This window comes from Leuciscus leuciscus, assembly GCF_965113295.1.
Source record: "Leuciscus leuciscus genome assembly, chromosome: 13".
Classification (NCBI taxonomy): Eukaryota; Metazoa; Chordata; class Actinopteri; order Cypriniformes; family Leuciscidae; genus Leuciscus; species Leuciscus leuciscus.
The window spans coordinates 11,068,748-11,092,044 of NC_138737.1; the positions used below are offsets into that span (position 1 = coordinate 11,068,748).

The 23,297-nt window shown below is 37.9% G+C and overlaps 1 protein-coding gene across 3 annotated transcripts in view; it reads right to left on the bottom strand.

Moving 5' to 3' along the window:
- The window catches only part of sema6bb (sema domain, transmembrane domain (TM), and cytoplasmic domain, (semaphorin) 6Bb), a 120,678-nt gene that overhangs the window by 15,944 nt on the left and 81,437 nt on the right, over positions 1 to 23,297 (bottom strand). For all 3 annotated transcript variants that reach the window (XM_082188476.1, XM_082188477.1, XM_082188475.1), the window contains 7 exons: positions 22,182 to 22,399; positions 10,781 to 10,912; positions 10,525 to 10,674; positions 9,714 to 9,893; positions 7,435 to 7,575; positions 4,649 to 4,726; positions 3,348 to 3,406 (listed from right to left, as the gene is read on the bottom strand). In XM_082188476.1, the coding sequence (XP_082044602.1) occupies positions 3,348 to 3,406; positions 4,649 to 4,726; positions 7,435 to 7,575; positions 9,714 to 9,893; positions 10,525 to 10,674; positions 10,781 to 10,912; positions 22,182 to 22,399 (958 nt within the window). The remainder of the gene's footprint in view (positions 1 to 3,347; positions 3,407 to 4,648; positions 4,727 to 7,434; positions 7,576 to 9,713; positions 9,894 to 10,524; positions 10,675 to 10,780; positions 10,913 to 22,181; positions 22,400 to 23,297) is intronic.

A 23,297-nucleotide genomic window follows, 5' to 3' on the forward strand; every position in this document is an offset into this window, starting at 1 on the left:
GATATATTTGGGCAGTAACATCCTACAGAAGTGTCCAGCAATGTGACAAGCTATGCACCATTAAAACTGCATTTTTTCTTCTCATTCTTTCTAATTACTATGGATGCAGCTTTTACAGCCTCATTTTAATGACTTCAAAATACTTTTAAAAACTCATTTGTCTCACTGCAGGACCACTTAATAGGGTCATAATGAAAAATCCAATGTCTCCCATTTAACAAAAAAACTTTGATGTATCATTCATTTTTTGTAGCTTTTTTTTTTTAATCAAAACTTCATAAGCAGTGAAAAAACTGCATTAATTGGAACTAAAATGTCTCATTCTGAATTAAATTATGTCTGTCACTAACATTATAAGTGGACTTCAGGGAATTAGTTTTTAATGAAATTACCTCTAAATGAGCTGCAATCCACCTTGTTTTTCAACACGGATGTAAGCTATTTTCTGTGAATGTGAAATACTTCCATTCATTAGCTGCTTTAAGTACTGCAATAAACTAGAAGAAAATAACAAACTGCACTAAAACTATATGAGCTACAAACCAGTGTTTATGATTACAATAATACATAAAAATAATATGATAAATTAAGTTTTTGTACAGCTATAATATCAAACTGGCTGAGACTGGAAGCCTTGCATTTTCCAGTTACAATATTCAAATAGTTAGAAAGGGGTCATGTAGAAAAATCTAATTTTACTTGATCTATTGAGAAAAAAAGATCTTGATGTACCATTAACACACTCTTCCTTTCCAAACTGAAAACAGCATTTATTGAAAAAAAGCTGCAAAAAATATCCATTACTTCTGCTTTGCCAAATTACTCACATAAGTAGAAAAATATATGATATGATATCGAACTGAAATTGGCAAAATGGTCATTTACAGTATAACAATAAAAACTATCAAAAATACCTAAAATCTTCATGTTATCCGTCAACTTTCTTTGTACCGCACTATTAAAGAGTACTGCTTTTTGAGAAAGAGTAAATTTACACTATTTGTAAACCAAGAGAGGCAGAGTGAAAGTGTGAGGGAATGAGAAATCGCTTCTGCAGTGCAGACGGGAGCATGTCAGAGAGTTATAACAGCGCAAGGCCTTTGGGAATTGCAGCAGTGACGGTTCTGTGACACGGGAGACATCAGAGCTTGCTCTCTACATCACTCACGGCCTTGTCTGCGCACCCAACCCCACCCCAGACACTTGCCCTCAGTCACAGGCTCCAGCTTGTCTGACAACCACCACCACCACTCCTCCATCTATACTTGCTTTACTTCATCTCTCTACCATTTTGTGCTCTGCATCTGCCTCGTTGGTTTATGGATCCCACCCTTCGTAATCATTCAGCCCAGATCGAGTCAGAGAGACGAGATGAAAATCAATTCTTTTCCTCTGCCCCCACTTCCACTGACCACTTTTCTGTCGTTAAGCAGAAGCTGTTAACATCAGCCATCTAAGCCCTGTCGGACATGCAAGCGGACATCTGGGGTCATATGAAGTTCAGTCTTATCCGGGTGATCTCCATCACTGAGGCTGCCCCCCCCGAATCTTCAGTCTGTAACCCTCCCAGCAGTAGATGAAAGCCAGTCACCAGCTACAAACTGTGATGGATGCAGTGCTACATCCTCTAAACTGCCCACTTCTCAACCCCTGGCCTGTGTCTCTCTGCACTGCAGGCCCAGGCGAAGCACACTTGAGGAGCGTGATGGATGTGACATATGGTCTGCTGATCAAAGCCTTGCAGGCAAACACTTATTTACACACGACTTATTACAGATGAAGAATGAGATGCTTTCCATGCAAGCCCCAAGTCTAAGAGTCACTAGAAAGACACTAGACTAGAGAGACACCCTACCTACCAGACCAGCTTAAACCAGCCTGAGTTTACATGCTGATCATCACTGGTTTATGTCAGTTAGTGACTAAATCTAAATCTAATATTCCTTAAAACAAGATCAATTTACTCTAGAAGCAACACTTTATAAAATATTAAGACTTGTTTTTGTAGATTATTTTGATAAATGTTTTGAACATAAGCTTATTTTGTCTTACTGCACTGGCAAATTTTTCACTTGTTATGAACTTGTTAATACTTAAAATAAGTGGAGAAAAAAAATCTGCCACCGCAGTAGTAAGACACCTGCATTAAAGATACAGTCGCAGAAAACATGCCTTAATATTTAATGCAGTGTTGCTTTTTAAGTAAATGTATCTTGTTTCAAGGATTTCTAGACATTTTACTAGAAAATATGGCGGCAGCAATTATGCACAGCAGAAAAATAAGAAAAAAAGAAGGCAGAAATTCTACACAGCAGCTGTGTTATATTGGGTGAAGTTAATTCTGAAACAGAATTAAATATTTGTATCAATACTTTCAATACTGAATGAAAAAGAAGTATAGGTAACACTTTAAAAAAAGAGTCTATAAAATGCCATAAAATCATGAGATGAATAAATTAACATTAATGTATTATCTATAATGAACATTACATTTATTTAAAATGAATCTACTGTATATTTATGAATGCTTTCAAAAAAGGGTTGTTTTTTAGGTTAGCTCATGATACCTGATGCATTAATTAATTAAAAATAATTTAACAATATCTCATTGGAATGCAGGTCTTTTCAAAGTATTTGAAACAGAACAAACTTATGCTAGTTTTTAAAAAAAGGGAAGTTTTGTAAGAATATCAAAAACAAAATAAAGCTCTCTTACATCACATTATTCATAATGCTGTGACAGAGCTACTATTTTTTCCCCTGACTTACTGATCTTCTCCATTAGGAAACACATTAGCAAATACAGCAGTTGGCCCCACCACCCCATTACTTTCTGGCTTGTGCACCACAACTGAAACAGGGCCTGGAAAACTTCAAAAGCTCCTGATGAGCAGATTAAAATCCAGCCAGGCAGACATGATCATTATGCAATATTTATACATCCCGAGTGTTTGTGGCTCACAGCAGATGAACGAGGTCTCCTGTGGTGGACCCAAGATTAACATGCACCAATGCCTGTGCAGAATCAGCGGTGAGATCAAAGGGGTTCTACATCGACTGAGTATTTCAGACTGAACGATTGATTTGCTGCGATGAACCCCACCCAGAGAGGTTCACCCAGAACTCGACGCTGTTCCAAGACGAACATAATAGGAGATGAAAGGGGAACTATATATAGAAAGCGTGAGTTGTGATCACCACGCACCCGAACAGAGGCTCTTGCAGCAGAACAGAAGCTCAAAATAGGGCGGAAAACGACGGCGGCTGCAGGTCTGACGGGACGAGGGGAGAGAACGAGAGGTCACAGCATGAAGAGTTTTATTGTTGTAATAAAAATGTACTCTTACCGTCGCAGTCGCCCAAGTGAGAAGTGTTTCCATGCTCGACGTCTTGCTCGAAGGGAAGCCTGTGGTGAAAGAACAGTAGTAGAATCATTCATCAGCAAACCACATAAACAGGCCATAAAACTGCACCATCTGAATTACAGTAATACCTGTGTATTTTCTCTCTCTCTCTCTTTTTCTTTGAAAGAAAAACACCATTTTAAATGCTGTCTTGAAGGGTAATTCTAAAATGTAATTTTTCTGGTCTTTTGCTCCTCTTGGCTTTGATAATAAGCAATATTGCAAATTAAAAGCCTGTGCAGGATGTGTGCAGAAACTCAATCTGTGCTCGTGATCAAATCTTGTACACACAGAGGCATCACAGTGCTCTATTAGAGATGTTCTGTGTTACCTTAAAGCCACATTAATGAAGAAAAATGACTGCAGTCGACTCACGAATGGCTTCCTTCCAACCGCATAAGTCAAACAGAGGAAAGGCCGAAGGCTACGCACAGCAGAAGCGTGCATTGGGGGACCAGCCTCTTTCCACTACCGTCGGAAATTAGTTAAAGCCCAGGACAACAAGGCAGCCAGGGGTCTTTTACTGCCAGGGTCTTAGTTTTTCAGAAGATACGTTTACACCCGTGTGGTTAAACGCTTTCTGTGAAATGTCTATAAAATATAATGTTTCTACAACCTGCAGGCGCAAAGCAGTAATCTCCAGAACTCCTCTGAGAGAAGATGGCTGTTTTTCTTTTTATACTATAGCGGTAAACCACCCCGAGAATTTAAATGAGCACACAGATTCCTTCCCGCCGCTCTCCTGAGGATGAACATTAGCCATACTGTAGAAATTGAGAAGCACATAAAGACAGATAAACAGCCGACAGAACGTTCCAGTACTTGTTTTGCATATTCACGGTTTGTGTATATTAGCAAGTGGCAGTAATTAGAACTACTTCTGTATCGTTTTTCCGCTGTGAAATTCAATTGGTGAGAATTTTTCAGCATTATGCGAGATGGAATCGATCGACAGGTTGACCGTCCTTGGTAAATCAAATCAGATCCAGCCAGAGAGCTGTAATTGCATAACGGCGCTGAGGCAAAACGTCTCCAAGTTTTGATCTCAGAATACCGGCAGACAACCTGTATTTGCACACAAAACTCAATAAAACTGTCTCTCTGAGGACGGATATAATTTCACAAGTGTATTTAAACGGAGGCACAACACAAAAAGCATTTTTTTAGATGCTTTGTCTGAAGATGGAACTCTTTTTGTTTATGTAAAAAGACGTTGTGTTATCAGGTACATTGTCGAAACTCACCTGGTACCTGCACGGAGGAAAGAGCAGGTGCTTCCTCTGGTCCAGCCGCAGTAGGGATCCCGTGAGGCGATGCAGTTTCTGTTAAACAACAGAAAAAAGAACGTATGATACCCCTACAGCGCCAGACTGTATATAGTTTAATTCCGCTGGATTTCATCCAAGTATGATCCACCTGGTTCAGTGCACACATTAGATGTGTGACATGTGTTAGTGCGCCTCACTGGGCTGCACCGATGGCCCATGGGCACAGACACAGAGCACGGGCTGGTGCCTGTCCCTGACCAGTGATCACAGAAACACAGAGCTATCCTAGAGCTGAAAGCTATAAACAATTGCTAGAATTGTACTTAAAAGGACAAATGGTTCAGGCACTACATGATGTCACTATTCATGCTAAATTAGTATTTTAGGGGTAGGTTTAAGTTCTGGATTAGCTTAAATAGCTTTATTTAACAACAGTATCAATGAGTCATGTATGGGTTTGACCACAAAATTTAGATAAACATGAAAAAAACTCACATTGGGAACATTTTGGGATATTGGAACTGACACTTATTGATTAAACCATCAAAATATGAGTAGTATGTTATATTGGGAAGAAGACAACACTAAACTTGATTTAGATATTTAAATGACAAAAAATAGCAATAAATAAATAAAAAAGGCAAACTATAGCTTATCATGGACTATGGATTTTATTTTACTATGCAAAAATGCATATAAAAACAAAAAGCTCATGAAATAAAGCATATGTTGTCTACAATATAATTAGTTATTAATATTTTGTTTGTTCTCCTTGTTTTTGATTACAGCAGCTATTATCTAGGAATCCGCTTGTTAAGTCTGATGTCACGTGTCACCATTTCACATGTTCAAGTGCTCTATTAGATACCAAAAGCAAACAACAAACAGTGCTAATATACTGTACATTCAGTGTGCTGTAATACTACCGAAAAATCATGATCCTAACTTATCTCCATAGCGAAATCTCAGTTGGCTAGAGAGTGATTCGTCTTTTATAAATCTTTAAAATATTGGTGTCCGGGATGCCATGAGCTCGGAGACTGAAGTGTACACTGTAACGCTTTAAAAGCTTAAAAGTGTGATATGATTAAATAGTGCTCATAAATGGCTGTTGAGATAAGCTTGGACCCAGAAACAGTATTCCCTACATCACAACTTAACAAGCGAATAAGCTTTGCGCATATGTCATGCATAATATCTTGCCAAGCCTTCTTTTTTTTGTGATAAATTTTTTTATTTATTTTTATTTTAGAAAGACAATACATACAGGTATATACAAGCCACAAAAAAAGAGTATATATATATATATATATATATATATATATATATATATATATATATATATATATATATATATATATATATAAAAAAAAGAAACATATGATTAACATAATATAAAAAAAATAATAAAAAAAAACCCAGGTATAACCCACCCACCCCCTGGATCCAGATCTCCAAATCTCAGTTACAAATTAAATCTGAAGCCCACGAAGAGTGGTTAGCAGTGAATGCCAAGCCTCTATTGCTGACTCTTTTGCACCGTGGACTCTAGCTGTCGACAACTCCAAGTAAACAATATCCATATATGTTAAAACCCAAGCTCGAAAAGAGAGTGAATGTGGAGGTTTCCAACGTTTGGCGATTAGTTTTTTTGCAGCTGTAAGTCAGCCAGCAATGCTCTTCTCTTATCCAGTGTCAAACCCAACCTTGAAAAATCATTCAAAATGAGTGTAGCAGGCGTACAGGGCAATCTAATCTTAAACAACCTAGAGAGGTTCAAGGCAATCATCTTACAAAAGTCGGATACTGGGGTACATTCCCAAAACATGTGAAAGTAACTGCCAATCACTTTGGAAGAACATAAAGTACACGTAGGATCGTCGATAACCTTCATCATATGAAGCTTCCGAGTTAAATATTCCCTATCTACATAATTATAATGTATTTGCTGATGATCGGAGTTCCTGGACGCTAAACCCATACTGATCCACACTTTATCCCAATCAAATGTGGGTGCCAAATCTGGAACATCTCTTGCCAAACCTTCTTAAATTTTTCCCAAAGGTGAGATTCATTCATCAGCTTTGTTTGAGGTATAGAATTTCCCAAAGGTTTTCAATGGGATTAAGTAAAGCCTTTGTTGCATGTGTGGTGTTTTAGATCGTTATAGTGTTAGAAATGACACGTTCGATCTCCAAACAGATGCTCCATACTGACTTGTCCTCAAGCCACTTCTTGGTTGTCTTTGCAACTTGGACAGGAGCATTGTCTTGTTGAAGTGCAACATCTGATAATTCCTCTTTAGATAACTTTTCAATTGTGGAAAGCGAGCCATTCTGCAATATTCTCCAGCACTCCAAAACATTAAATTACTTTTCACAGTAGCTCACCAATACCAGCAGCTAAAAAGGCATCCCACACAATGACACCTCTTCCTCCATGCTTCACTGTGGTAGAGATGCATTTATTATTATATTTCTCACCAGATTTTCGAAGACACCACTCTGGAGCATCACCATGCAACTCGTGTTTAATTGTGATTCATCACTCCACACAACTTCCCACTTTCTGCCAAAAACGTCATTCTGTCTTTGATGTTTGTTTTTCTGAGACAGCGATGGCTTTTTAAGTAGTGCATTTGCTTAAATTTAGTTAATTTCCTGACCAATAATTTGTGGTTAAGACAATTACAAGCTTAGTGTTTAGCCATTCTGGGAGTGTGAGTGTGTGAGTGTGTGTGTGTGTGTGTGTGTGTCACTTACTTCATGCAGCGGGAATAGAGCTGGCAGCGTGCTACAGGCACTTTGATCACGCAAGAGGGAAAAGCCAGTAGGAGGCTGTGACTGATGCGGTCCAGCGTGAGAGAGAGCAGCTGCCTGGCCTGAGGAGAGTCCGTCCCACACCTGGAACACACACGGTCCAAATCAATTTGCAACAAATTAAAAGAGTGCAGGGAGAAAGTCAAACACAATTTACACAGAGAAAACACTCAAGCACAGTTTGATACAGAATGACCTTAATAAAGCCTAAACACTCAAGCCTAACATAGTCTGATAATGTTTATCGGAACTCGATATACACACACACACACACACACACTATACACTATCCTTTTAACACATTAGACATTGGAAGTTATGAAAGTTTGCTGTCATCTTGAAACTAATATTATTAAAGATCATGAAAAATTTCCACCAAGGCCATCTATCCATTAAGATTCCAGCTTGTTATATGCGTCTAATGAACCGACACTAACTTTCACCCTCTGAATGAAAAATAGGATGAGGCGTAAAGGGCTTCAAACAGAAAACGCGTGTCGTATTAATGCGATATCATATTAATGTGTTGTCACTTTGTGCTTGGCCTCAGTAACTAATCAGATTGATATCTGGGAGTCTGGCAGCCGCCCACTCCTCTGTGCTTTACACTTAATTGGCACTTACCACTTAGAGTATCTCTTTTGCACTTGCCATGCTGGCTTGAAAGCACATTTGTTTGTATACATATGCACACATACATGACATATGGTTATAGAAACGTTTAGGATAATGGCCTCAATAGCAGTGGCGATATCATTAGTACTTTATGCATCGGATCGAAGTAATGAGCCACACTTACCAAAGGCCATGAGAAAGGAGAACAAGCTCACTTCAAAAAGTCATTTTCCTAATCAGCATTTTAGTGTTATTTTACAGAAAGAAAAAAAAAGTAAAAACAGATCAATTTACTTTAGAAGCAAAAATTTCAAACAATTACAAATTAATTAAATGAATTACATTATATGGCAAATATTATTCTGATTAATCATATATATATATATATATATATATATATATATATATATATATATATATATATACACACACACACACACAATATGTATATACAATCATATAGGTGAATATGTATATACTGTGCCACTAAATTAACACATTTAATTGACAGCCCTGGTTGAAAAATGCGTAGTGAGAGAGAAAAAATTTAATGAATGAATCATTGCAGTCGTACAGCTCCTTTTTTAGGCAGCCAAAACAAGTAACGAAAGAGAGAAACAGGAAGAGAACAGAGAGAGGGTGAGATAAAGAGGTGCCACTGGCAAGTTTAAACTGATTTACGAAGAAAAAAGCTGGCTCTCTTGACACATGTGAGTAGGAGAGCAAAACAGAAGACGTAAGAGATGAATATGAACCACTGCTATAGTTAGATCACAGAAAACAAGCGAGAAAAAGACTATTACATAGACAAAAGCCAGACAACTTACACAGAAGATACAAAGACAGTGAGATAAAAGGAAAGCGTTTATAAAAAAAGAGATTGACATGAATTAACACCCAAGCCCGCCATCCTAATTGTGTTTGTTTCGCTACAGTGTCTTGATCGATATGGATGATGACACATGCATTTTTGAGCAGGTTCCGCCGGTCGCGGCCTCCCTGACCCTGCGCGTGTCAAATGATTTACCTCTTTACCGCTGTGTGATGAGAGATGGCAGAGGTTATGCAAGGCCAGCATGATCGGAGCCTGATCTGATTACTCCATCTACACTCCTCTGATTAGCCTGTTTCCCGCTGCGCTAGACAAAGCTAGCACTGTCAAAGCCGCCATTCTCACCACACACACACTCCTACTCTGATAAATTGCATGGACATTTTTAGTGATTCGTGCTGATTCATGTTTTATCAAGGGGCTTTGTTTTGTTTAGCTAATTCTGTGTTTGGAAATTAACACCCTGCACACAGGCTCACCAGATTTACAGCATATGTTTTTTGCTTTAGACTAGGGTGTAAAAAGTTTCTCGTTTTTTTAATTAGTGGTATAGAATGTGCGAATGTGAGGAGAAACAGAATAAACAGCATTTTGTCTGTTTGGATCAAGATGCAATTAGCACAATATCCATGGAAAATGAGTGTTGCTTGCAAACTCCTACCACCTTCAGCAAGAAATAATGACCAGCTAACGCCCCATCTGTTTGCATGCTGTGGCTTGTGATTCTCCACAAATATACAATCACAAAAGGGCACGTTTCAAAATTAACCTCTACCTGTCTGGGTTGTAGCCTTCCAGTTCCTCGAGGAACACATTGCTGTTCGTTACAGTGTTATCCCTGTTAGGGGTAACGAGGAATTTGAGGATGGTCCCTCGGCTGGAACCCAGGAAAAGGACTGTCTGGTTGCCATAGGGACCGGCGTTTGTGTCCACCACCATTTTGTTGAGCTGGTATCTGAAAGCAACAGAAGACAACTTAATTAATTCTCAAATGAGACCGAATGTGGAAGAGAGGCATTAAATTGTAAACCAAAACCTGCTGCCAAAATAACAAAACGCATAAATCCGAAAAGCAATTTGCATTGACAAACTGGCATATCTTGAGGAAACCAAAACTGCTCTACTAGGATGATTCAGCTTTCTAAAATAAGACTCGTCTCCTTGAGTGTTTAAAATGAGACAAACAACTTGTCACCATAATCTTGTTGTGCCCTGTGGGATGCTGAGAAACCCCAGCTGCTGGAACCCCATATTCTGAAGACTGAGATTGGACAGATACTAATGTGAGCAGACGACACAGGCTGGAACTTAGAGAAGAAAAGCATGACCGGGTGAAGTTAGCAGCTAGTGTTCTTTTGCTTGACTTTTGCCAGCTTCTGAAGTTTGAAGTTGGTCATTTGCTGGCCCAAGGTAGTCTAGGTGGTTGATGGACTACCAGATTGTGTGATTGAGTTCGACTTGATAGCTCAACTAGAGCTGGTACTCCACTTCAGACCAGTGACAAACCAGATACCATGTTCCCTGTATGACCTGCTTTTAACAGAAGACAACCTGGTCTAGGCTGCCTGAGAGAAAGTTGTCCTCACCTGACCATGGTCCTAACAATCCATGGTCTCTGACCGAGTGATGGGACGGCTTCATCCATCAGCGGATGGGTCTTGACAAAAGTTAGCATATCATCGGGGAAAGAGTTGGAGGAGTTGAACTTCGTGCCTTGAATGGCACAACCACCCGGCCTGAGAAATTCATAAACAGCGCATTATTATAATCTTTCTCTCTGCAGGTTGGCATTTGAGGACATAAAACACTCTCTAAAGTTGTAAATGTCATTTCATTCAGTACCTCGGTTTGGGCACAACCTCATCTGGAACAGGTGTCCATATCGACTCGGGCGATTTCTGCTCTTTGAATCTTCCATCAAACACTCCGGCCAGCTGCTCCATGTCGAAAGCACACACTGCAGAGCCAGGAATACTGCAAAAACACGGCACAATGTTCGTATTATGTGATACTCAGACCTGTTCTGTTTCCGTGATACTCAGATCTGTTCTGTTTCCATGATACTGCTCTGTGCTGGAGGGGGCTTACAACACCAAATGGATTTCATTTATCACTAACATGTCGAAAAAACATTAGTTGAGAGCCTTGAAAGGTCCATACAGTGGGTAGTTGGACAGTCATTTCAAGGTAACTAGAGCAGAGAATATTGTCCAGAGCTGTCACAGGAAACCTTGGGTGACTGCAAGCTCTTCCAGTCCTTGACCTTTACCTCCCACTGAGGAACTATACAAGAACGCAGCAATACACAAATGCAACAGTGAGAAACATTCTTGGGTTTCTCCAACAATAATACAAGTGGCTCAATAGAAAGCCACATGATGAATCAGAATTCAACATGACCAATACTCATATGGAGCACAGGGTCATACACACAAAGACAAAACAACATTAGGGTAACAGATTACACTAAAATAATGCAATACGCATTAACTAAACAGAACATGTAAAACAAAACATAATAAAATAATGTATATTAATGAAAACAAAAATAAGAAACTTAATTATCTATATGAAATATATTCATGTGTCTTGTCAAGCAGGGACTTGTCCTTGGGAATGTCGTTCTTCCAAGTAAAATTACATAATTCATTTTTTTGTTTTTACTCGCAAAGTCCAAAAATGTACATATAATGTAAAATTGCATGTAATTCGAGGTTTGGAGCATTTCGTTTTTATTGTATTGTATTATACACCTAAAGCTGTCCAATAAACTGTTTATTTATTTTAGTGTATGTGACATTGTAATATGGAAATAATTTGTATTTCTATTACTTAGACTTGGAATCAGGGACTTAAATCAACTCCTAACAATTAGCATCTTCATGCCATGAACAAGGAATACCTTAAAATGTGTGCTTTGTCTTCTTATTGTATCTCTTAATGTATAATGTTTCCTTCTTGAGCATCAGTGAATGTTTTCACCTTTTGTGATAATTGTGTATGAGTCCCTCTATTATCCTCAGTGTGAAAAGATGGATCTCAAAATCATACAGTCACTGTTGAAAAGGGTACAAATATTCGGAAGATGCTAGAAAACCAAAGAATGTGCAGGAACTGGAGGATTTTTCTGAAGAACAGTGACAAACAAGGGACTGCATCAATCACAAAACATAAAAACAGTTGTGGATCATCCAGGAAACAACACACAGCATTATGATTCAAGTATATGTAAACTTTATTTTTACATTTTAAGGTTTATTTCTGTAAATGCAAAAGTAATTTTATCTTGTTCACTCTTTAAAATAAATTCAAAAGGGGAAATTGGACTCAAAAGGGGGTTTTCACAATGGTGCCATATAGAAAGATTTTGGGTTCTCAAAATAAACTTTCATTGATTAGTTCTTAGACCATTTTTTCTTAGTGTGAAGAACAATTTAATAATTTAAAGAACTTTTTCACTATAAAGCACACTTTTCCACTTTAGCACAGTTCCATGGATGGATAGGTTCAAATAACTTTTATTTTTAAGAGAGCGAACTGTATGTAAACATCTGTTATGTGAAACAGCTTATTCAGGACAATACTAAATAAATTAAAAAATAACATGCAATTTTTATGATCTCTCTTATTTTGTAAAAATGTATAATATCTTGCATATTCTGCAAGGGGTATGTAAACATGAATATGAGCAGAACTGTTTGTTTGTTATGGATTTTTTGTAAATCTTACACATCTCAGTTTCTCCATACAGCAATTTTTATGAAAGATCTCAAAATGCACATAAAAATACATGAATGGAAACCCAAATTGTGATTGCATCTCTCTCTCTCTCTCTCCTCCTACTGCAACACTGAGCTTCATTCTCTAAACTGTCCTGAAGTGATTTGTCTCTGGTGAAGTGACAGCTTTCAGCACTTAAAGTCTTTCTTAAAGAGAGAAGAGAGAGTCATACAGGGTGAGTCAGTTCAGTTCTCGTTTACGCCCACTCACTCTATCCTTCTCTACTTCCTCCTCAGATTCCTGGCACTGACATACTTTATAAGTACAAGCCACAGCTGTATTCTCATGCATCCTTGACACAGGTGAGTCGTTCACTCCCTCTCCACCACTCTCTTGAGCTCTATAGCTCTCACAATTTTCTTGGTGCACACAGTAAGTTTGTCACCCAGGATTTTATGGGCTATGACTAGATTGGGTGGCAGGTTCAGGTCTGGATGGAGTGACACCCAAGCTGACCTGGCAAAATCACCCATGCTGATCTGGGCTTTGTGGTCAGTATAAACCGTGCTTGAGTATGTCTTGCTGGGTTTGGAAGGGAATTAATGTAAAGCTGTAAAGCTCAGGGGCAGAAGCAAGGATAAACAGCTGTCTCCAATAGCATTGTGGGACACATCTGCAACATGTCCACTGGTTGCAGTGGGTTTTAATGTGTGTGTGTGAAAGCATAGGCCAGAAAGCAGCTGAGAATGACCTACTGATTGACAGAGCTAAAACTGTTCAAACGGTTCAGCTTCAGCATTCAGGCAATTTTCTGACAAGACCTCATTAGCCTCATATCAGCCTGAACATCAATGTCATCAGTCTGACACACTGCAGACCCTCCAAAAGGCCTGACAGGTGAACAACTTGCAGCACTGGCAGAACACGGCTTTCTCTTTTTAAAACAGAATATCATAACTTATGCATTCTTGTATTTCTTTCACATACAAACTTATTTTATACACAAACATTATGTATATTTTCTAAAAACAATTTTGTGCTAAACTATTATTGTTTATTATTATTTACTTTTATTATTTTTGTTGCATTTTATGAATAGTTCAGGTTTCTTACAGCCGTAATTCAGTTTACAATACCACCCACAAAACCCCACCATTTATGCAACTATATCTTTAAAATGTTAAATGTAAAAATTTACTAAATTGTATTATTATGAAGATTTCTAAATTACCAGTTTCAGTTTAGTTTACAAAAATGGTTTGAGTGCAATAAAACATTTTTACTAATGATTTTAATTGGTCTTTTTGGAAATGGTTTGCCAGCATTTAGAATAAATAGAGTCGTATTTTGTCTTACTGCACCAGCAGAATTTTCACTCATTTTTTACTTGTTCATATTTAAAACAAGTAAAAAAAAACTGCCTGTGCAGTAAAAATACACTCATAATAAAGATAAAATCTCTCAAACCAAGTCTTAATATTTTATGCAGTGTTGCCTCAAGTATATTTATCTTTATCTTCAGATATTTGAACTGGGGGGAAAAAAATCTGTTTTCCATAATGTGAAAAATTTGGAATGAGGCCGAGTAATTGATGACAGAATTATTATTTTTGAGTGAACTATTATTTTAAACAAATTTGTACTGTAAATATAATGCATTGATTAGTAAAGGAAATCTGATTGAATTACTGTATTGTCTTCCAGTTTAAACAGAAAAGTTCCTCAGACTCTTTCTGTATGTCTCATCTTGGAGCTCTGCCAAACGCTTCTCCTTGCTCATTCCTCTTTTTCCTCTTCACCTTTATGAGCTCTCTCTGTCTCCACTCTCTCTTTAAAAGTCCCTCAGCTGCCTCAAACCCGAGCGTGTGCCTCTCCAGCAGATTCTGGCCTTCTTTCATTTCCCCCTTCAATCTGAACTCAGCATCCTCCTCCTGCATCCACCATGATCCACTGAGAGGATGATCTCACCTGCAGCCTCTCATTTACAACAATCTCTCCTGCTCTGCTTGGAGCCTCGACCTCACACCTCGAAGCATCGGGAGCTCAAATGAGATGCAAACACCTCTCTCCCGCCTGCTCCGTTTCTGTGAGAGTGAAACAGGTCTTCTATACAGAGAATATTCTGAAAATACTTAATATGTATGAAGGCTCTTTAATGTTTTATTGGAACATATTTGATTCACCAAAGAATCATCTTCTTTTGAATGCTAGTGTACTATCTAGGAATGACCCGAGCCATGTCTAGGGATAAGAATATCTTGGACACTTGGAGGTGAGCTAAGATTTATCTTGAACTTGTAAACAACCTCCCAGAACTCCTAGCAACCATACAGCAAGTCCTGGAAAACATCCTCAACACCCTAGCACATGCTTTGACTCATGTGGGCAACGCAAGTTCCCCCCTTTTCTTCCCATGATTTCATTTCATCTACTACAGTCCACGTGCACTAAACAAAGGGCAAAAAGAGCAGAAAACTGTATTGATGCTTTATACAGCAAAGTATAATGGAGAGAAATTATGACTCATTTTTTCCAGTCATGGTTTCAGGAAGTATTTTTCCCATTCATTTCCTCCAGAGAGATTTAAAAACATTCTTCAATGAAGAATAAGCCATGAACCAAACCATCCACCACTGAAATGAATCATAACATTGCAAACTTTGATTTGAAGCAAACAAGTATACCACTCTTTGAAAGTTTGGGGTCAGCAACATTTTTTTTACTTACTTAATTTTTTATATTTAATTATTAATAATAAAATAGAAATTTTGTTAAGCCAGGACACTTAAATTTGATCAAAAGTGACAATAAAGACATTTGTAATAATAATTATATATATATATATAAATAAATGACAGGAACGTCTGTCTGACTGTGTGTCTGTTATTCTCTCTAACCGTTAGTCCAATGGATTTCAAACTTGACCAGTGTCTTGCTCAGGCACGAGTAAGTGCAGTGCCAAGTTTGACATTGAATAGTCAAGTTCAAGTTGAATAGTCAAGTTCAAGTTCAATAGAAAGTTCAAAATTAAATAGAATTTATATATATATAAATAATAAAATAATGTTGAAAATAACTGTTTTCAACATTGATAATAATCATAAATGTTTCTTGAGCATCAAATCATCATATTATAATGATTTCTGAAGGATCATGTGACACTGAAGACTGGAGTAATGATGCTGAAAATTCAGCTTTGATCACAGGAATAAATTACACTTTACTGTATATTCACATAGAAAACAGCTGTTTTAAATTGTCATAATATTTCACAATATTACTGTTTTTGTTTGTATTTTTAATCAAATAAATGCAGCCTTGGTGAGCAGAAGATACTTCTTTTAAAAACATTAAAAATCTTACTGACCCCAAACTTTTGAACGGTAGTGTATATATATATATATATACACTGTATATACAGACCCTTCCCAAAAAATTAGAATATCATGAAAAAATTTATTTATTTCCATAATTCCATTCAAAACGTTAAACTTCCATAGATTATAGATTCAGGGCCCACAACTTAAACGATTTCAAGTATTTCGTTGTTTATTTGTACATAATTTGGGCTTCCAGCTCATAAAACCCACGAAAACAGGATTTCAAAAAATTTGAATATTACATGAAATCACACAGTAATTACACAGTAATACCGTGGTCATTGAACCAGGTTTTGGTTCTTTTGGCAGTGTGGGCAGGTGCAAATCCTGCTGGAAAATGAAGGAAGCATAAAGTGCTCTGAAAATGTCCTGGTAGACGGCTGCGTTGACTCTGGATTTAATAAAGCACAATGGACCAAAGTCCTCTTTTCTGATGAGAGCAAATTTTGCATCTCATTTGGAAACCAAGGTCCCAGAGTCTGGAGGAAGAATGGAGAGGCAAACAATCCAAGATGCTTGAAGTCCAGTGTGAAGTTTCCACAGTCTGTGTTGGCTTGGGGAGCCATGTCATCGGCTGGTGTTGGTCCACTGTGCTGTCCACTCAACACAGCCGTCTACCAGGACATTTTCAGAGCACTTCATGCTTCCTTCAGCAGACAAAGCTTTATGGAGATGCTGACTTCATTTTCCAGCAGGATTTGCACCTGCCCACACTGCCAAAAGAACCAAAACCTGGTTCAATGACCATGGTATTACTGTGTGATTTCATGTAATATTCAAATATTTTGAAATCCTGTTTTCGTGGGTTTGCTGGAAGCCCAAATTATGTACAAATAAGCAACTAAATAGGCCTACTTGAAATCGTTTAAGTTGTGGGCCCTGAATCTATAATCTATGGAAGTTTAAAGCCACACCGTGGACTTTGTGACCTAAAGAGTTGACGCATACGATTTATTTTAAATGATTCCTCAGGCCAATATACAGCGTTTGACACTATTAATGCTCCGATCGGGGCTGCCCTCTTGAAATACCGCCTATGTAAGTTTGGAGAAGACGGACCGTCGTTGGCCAGGTCATGTGACCTGGAGAACGTATCGCTTTACGGCCGTCTTCCCCCGGCTCTCCCTCGTCGTCCTCCTCGTCCTCTCCCTATTTCGGGAGAGGACTCTGAAGATTCTTCAAGCGGTGAAGAAAATGACTGACAATAAAACGAACATCGGCATAAATGTGGATATATAATGTAATATTTACTGCGAAGTCTGGAAATCGTGTAACAAAACTGATATAAGTCACAACATAGCCTACTGCCGTTATTTGTAGGCTTCAGTTTCTTTGTCCTTTTACACATTCATATATGTGTGTATTATTATTAGTGGCTTATATGATTTTAGATACAAACGTGTATGTATTATTAGAGGCTTATATGATTTTAGATTCAAATTCATAGGTTACAACAGGAAAAACACAAATAAAACGATGCAAGTCCGATCTAAAGATAAAATGACTCCAAAACAAGCACAATAACAACTTAGTTTTAGGTACAAAACGTCTATAACCTGCTCCCGCCGATCGACTGTCCTGACCTGCACAGTTTATCTCCAACCCTAATCAAACACACCTGAAGCAACCAATTAACGTATTCAGGATCGCTTGAAAATTAAAGACATGTGTGTTTGATTGGAGATGAACTGTGCAGGACAGATGATCGGCAGGAGCAGGGTTGTGCACCCCTGGTCTATGCGACTTACCTGATCAGACATTATTTTCTGTTCACTTTTTGTGCAATTAATTTATTAAGTGGATGTATTCTAGGCTTTTGCGACAGTGCTGCGGCGCTTGTGGCCTCTAGGGGCGCTAGACGTGAAAGTTACAGGTCTAGCGCCCGCAAAAGTTCCGCGGTGTGGCTTTAACGTTTTGAATGGAATTATGGAAATAAATAAACTTTTCCATGATATACTAATTTTTTGGAAAGGGTCTGTATATTTATATAAATTCTATTTAATTTTGAACTTTCTATTCATCAAAGGATCCTTAAAAATGTATCAGTTTCCACAGGAATATTAAGCAGCACAGCTGTTTTCAACATTCATTTCAACATAAAAAAAGGTGTCTTCATCAAATCAGCTTATTGAATAAGCAGTTAGGCTATGTATAACTGAAATCAGTTAAAGGGGTGGTTGAATATGATTTCACTTTTCTAACTTTAGTTAGTGTGTAATGTTGCTGTTTGAGCATATGCAAAGTTACAATGCTCAAAGTTCAAAGCAAAGGAAGATATTTGCTTTTAAAGAAATTGCTTTTTAAGGACTACAACAAATCAGCCGTTGGAACTACACGACATTCCTCCCGGGTTAGTGACATCACTAACCCTAAAATGTACATAAACCCGCCCCCGGGAACGCGATTTATAGATTATCAAGACAGAATATGCTAATCAATGACTAGAAGATAACTACACAAAAGCAACATAAATGAATCAACTAACCATTCAGAAATGTTGTCTACATGTTGTCACTTCTTCTTGAGTCTCTCCATGTTTCTGACTCCTTTTTGAATATAAAAGGCTAAAAGTTTTTGAAATTTTCAATGCATGCATGTGTGAGGTAAAAGGACACATGCTGTTGAAGCTCCGCCCTCTGTGCTGGGAGCAGAAGCTCATTTGCATTTAAAGGAACAGACACAAAAACGGTACGTTTTTGCTCCCCCTCAAAAAGTGAGAACTTTAACATGCTGTATAAAAATATCTGTGGGGTATTTTGAGCTAAAACTTCACATACACACTCTGGGGACATCAAAGACTTATTTTACATCTTGTGAAAAGGGCATTATACAACCCCTTTCATTTAAATGTTAATTATATTTCACAGAATTATTGTTTTTATTGAATTTTGATCAAATAAATGCTGTCTTGGTGAGCATAAGAGACTTACCAAGTAAAGTACATGCCTCTTTAATGAAGGAACTAACTAATCATTCTATTAAGCATTACAAATTAGGGTTATTCATTCAAATCCCTACCAAGTACAAGCAACTGTGACTCTTGGTTTGGCTTATTTGGAAAAAATGTGCATGAATATTTAAAGTAAGATTTAAAATTTAAATCTGCTCATGTATAAAAAAATCTGCTTTTATGAGAAACCATCAGAATGTTCAAAATCCGCAGAATAGTCCTGTAACCACTCTCCATTTAGCATGAGTCACCACTGACTTTTAGACAATCTGCACTTTATTACAGTCCTTCCCATAATACTTATACCCATCTCAACCACATCCCAGAATGCCCTCCTCTCATTCCCATAGTCCTCCCCTGCTGCTGCGTCTGCCACGCACTAACCGGTCCCGGCAATTTGTCTGAGAGCTCTTTAACAGACCACACATCCTCCCGGCAGGCTAGCGAAGCCCCCTGCGCTGTTTATAGAGGACTGCAGCTGCAGACGGGAATGCTTGTACAGCTGGACGCTCCCTGCCACTGCACCTCGGTGCTCCATCTCTTACTGAGCCCGCCGTGGATCCGTGCCCTCAGGATAAGAGGGGAGGAGAGGAACCCTGGCTCTATATGAGCCAGATGATAAAAACGTTTTTTAACTCTTGTGAAGGAGAGGTGGGGGAAGACGTGGGCTATTATTGACCGCCTCATTCATTCGTCCTTGAGTATCCCCCCCACACACACACATACACACTCACACACAAATACTCATCCTTCATCTTTTTCTCTTCCCATCTCGACCCCCCAGAGCAGCCATTAGCAGGCTGAGATGTTATTAGACTTGGCATTTGCTGAGGTTTGGCCCATGCTCTGACATAAATACACATTTGCATGCTGGGAGTCCTGCCCTTCCTCCATCATTCAGAGGGTGCTCGTTGCTCTTCATTTGTCGCACACACACAGGTCTCATAAAAATATTACAAATCATGCACACTCTTACACACACTGAGGACACAGCTCAACAAGATATTAAATGAATTTTCAACTGATGTAGAGTCTGATATTTCACTTTCAAATAAAAACCAAAACCCATTTAGATGACTTTTACATTCATCTAGTGCTTACTCAAAGTAAATATTTAAAAACATGAATGATTCAGTAAAACTGTTAAATGTAATCTTTAGTAAATCTCAATAGGAATATACGGTACAATATAATACTGTGATTGCTAAATTCACGTGTAGCATTAAAACAATTTTTTAAACATTTTATTTTAAATTTATTTCAAATTTTTCATTGATTTAGTCTACATATTCAAAAGTTTTTGGTCAGTGTGATTTTGTTTTTGAAAGAAATTAATACTTTTATCAGCAAGGATGATTTAATTTGATCAAAACCAAAAGTAAAGACATCTGTTGCAAGATTTAAAACAGGTGCAGTTCTTAAAAAAAAAAAAAAAACTTCTATCAATCAGATAATTCTTAAAAACATAAAAACATTAAAAAGAAGCACACCTGTTTTCAACATTGATAATAAGAAATAATTTCTAAAGGATCATGTAGATGTTGAAAATTCAGCTTTGCCATCACAGGAATAAATTAGATTTTAAATTATATTAAAGTAAAAACAGTTCTATTAAACGTGAATAATCCCACAAAATTACTGTTTTTACTGCATTTACTGATCAAATAAATGCAGCCTTTATGAGCATGAGACTTTTTTTTTTTTAAACAATTTTGGGTGAACTGTCCCTTTAAGCACTGCAGTCACTCTCATACCTTGAATCACACACACTGGTAGAAAAGAGCATACATGAACCATTTTCTATCAATTTTCTCTTCTCTTCATTTCCTCTCATAGTAATGACTCTTTCAGCGTTTTCACTCCCATCCCTTTCGACAGCCCTCCCTCTTTTCATGTTCTCACATTCTTTCCTGTAATTATTTCCAGCAAACTCCGTCAAAACATGCACTTGCTCCCTGATCCCAAAAATATGTTTTGTTGTTGCTTTCCTCTCTAAGTGTGTCATTTTGGTGACAGCCTGTCAGCATGTGTACATCTCCCGCATCAATTCCATTCCTCATTCTTACATCAATATCTTTCTCTTCCCCTTCCCGTTCTGTCACAGAGCCTCTCTACATGCCATTAAAACCTGCAATAATATTCCCTGCAGTGTCGCACCAGTGTTCTATATTCAGAGGTTTTTCACCCACAATCCCACAGGACGACCTAAACCCAGAGCGATTGTACCCGTTTCCCAGTGCTCTGCTGTTGCCACCAGCCTGTGATATTTCCAGCTCAACTGTCTATCAATGAGGCTGCTAATGCACTATATTTGGGAGTTTATCTCTTGAGATTCACAGTCTGGTTGGAATCAGGTGGTTCTTAGTCTTCTTTAGCCACATTTTCAATATGAAGGTCTATATTGCAGCTTATTCAATTAAGTGCTGCCCACTTTGTCAGAAAGAGGTCACCTATTCAATATGTTAGTGTTTTTTTTTTTTTTTTTTTAAATAACTGTTTTCTTTTTGAATATAGTTTAAATTGTAATTTCGTCCTGTGATGCAGAGCTGTATTTTCAGCAGCCAATATGGTGCTTAAATAACATTCCTATAATCAATGTTAAAAACTGTTTAATATTTTTGTGGAAACAGTGATACATTTTTCTCAGGATTCTTTGATGAATATAAAGTTCAAAAGAACTGCATTTACTTAAAACTGATTTATTTGTAACAATGAAAATGTAATTACCGTCACTTAATGATCAATTGAATGCATCCTTTCGGAATAAAAATAGAATATAATAATTTTGTCTTCTTTTTTTAATCTACTGACCCTAAACCTATGAACGGTAGAGTAGGTATGCTTGTATATCTTGTTTACAGTATTTGCTATCAAGAGTTTCCAACAAAATCTTTCAAAGATTGATTCCTAGCAAACTTTGGCAAATCCTGAGGCGAATTCTTCTACAGAAAAGCTCATTGTAAAAGCCTAGAAACTTGCAAATACAACTTTTCTCAGTAGCAGACTGATAAAAACCAGTGCACCCTGACTCCTGGAAACTGGAAGCCAGCCAGTCAGAGAGAAGCTAGTGATTTCAACCAGTTTTTTCCATTTTTGTGCGCAATATGCATCGTGGGTGGTTCTTTTCTTGTTTCTTGACAGCTGCCGAGAAAAGGTTTTTCGTCAGTGTTTGCACGTAAAGGCTGTGACCCACCTGTTGGAGGGTGTGGAGAAGACAGCGAGGATGATATCCCTGCCGTGCATGCGGATGATGGGACTGGTGGAATGCAGGAGGTTGAAGTAGAAGTGCGAGTCTCCTGGTATTGAGCAGTTCAGCCGAGCTTTCAGGAAGGACGTCCATTGCTTTTCGAGCACACGCTGCGAACCGCCCTGATCTGTTTTGCACACGCGTGCTACGCGAGACACAACCACCTAAGGTCACAGAAAATGGAATTAACTTGCATATTAATTATGAATTTTAAGCATTTGATAGTACGCACATCAAACAGTACTGTATCCTCTCCAAAAAGCCCTAAATCTTTTAATCCTTGTGGTTTTTAAGCAGATTTTGGAGAGTAGCTAGTCTGTGTAAAATGGGTAAGCTAATATAAATTCATTCATGAAAATGTCAGCATTCCCTAAAACGGGTTCGGCAAGTGATTTCAAAAGAGCTGAATCCAAAGTACAGTGGGTTTTTGTTCTCCTCGAGGTCCAGCAGTACAAATGCTTGCGCAAGCACAATTCTGTTCTTGCAGAAGTCTTGCATTGCTAATTCTCACATAATAGGAACCCTTGTTAGTGTGTCGATGTGTTTTTCTCAGTTTTCAGTAAATGATATTACGAATTTCAGTTGCCCTGAAAAACAACAACAGAAAAACAACTTCTGTGTGCTTAAATTACACTCAAAACAGCTTTATAGGGCATGCTTATTAAATTAAACATTCAGCACAAAAACAGGGAAAAGGTCATACTGCAGTCTGACTGGAAATACAGTAGTTAGTATTGACATTTGAATAATATTGCCAGACTGGACATACGGTAACACAATTTCAGATTACTCCCACTATTTGTTCCCTGATCTTTCTCAACCGATCCCACAGGAAGGTTTAACTCCAATTTTTCTTTTGCAGCCCAGGCATTTTATGTTTATATTTATGCATTTGGCAGATGTTTCATCCAAACTAACTTACATAGCATTCAATGTGTACATTTGATAATTTCCCTGGGAATTGAAACCATGATCTTGGTGTCATGTGACTGTTTAAGCAAGGGGAACTAAACTCAAATTCTTTATGAGACAACAAAATAGACACAAATAAGACAATAGCTG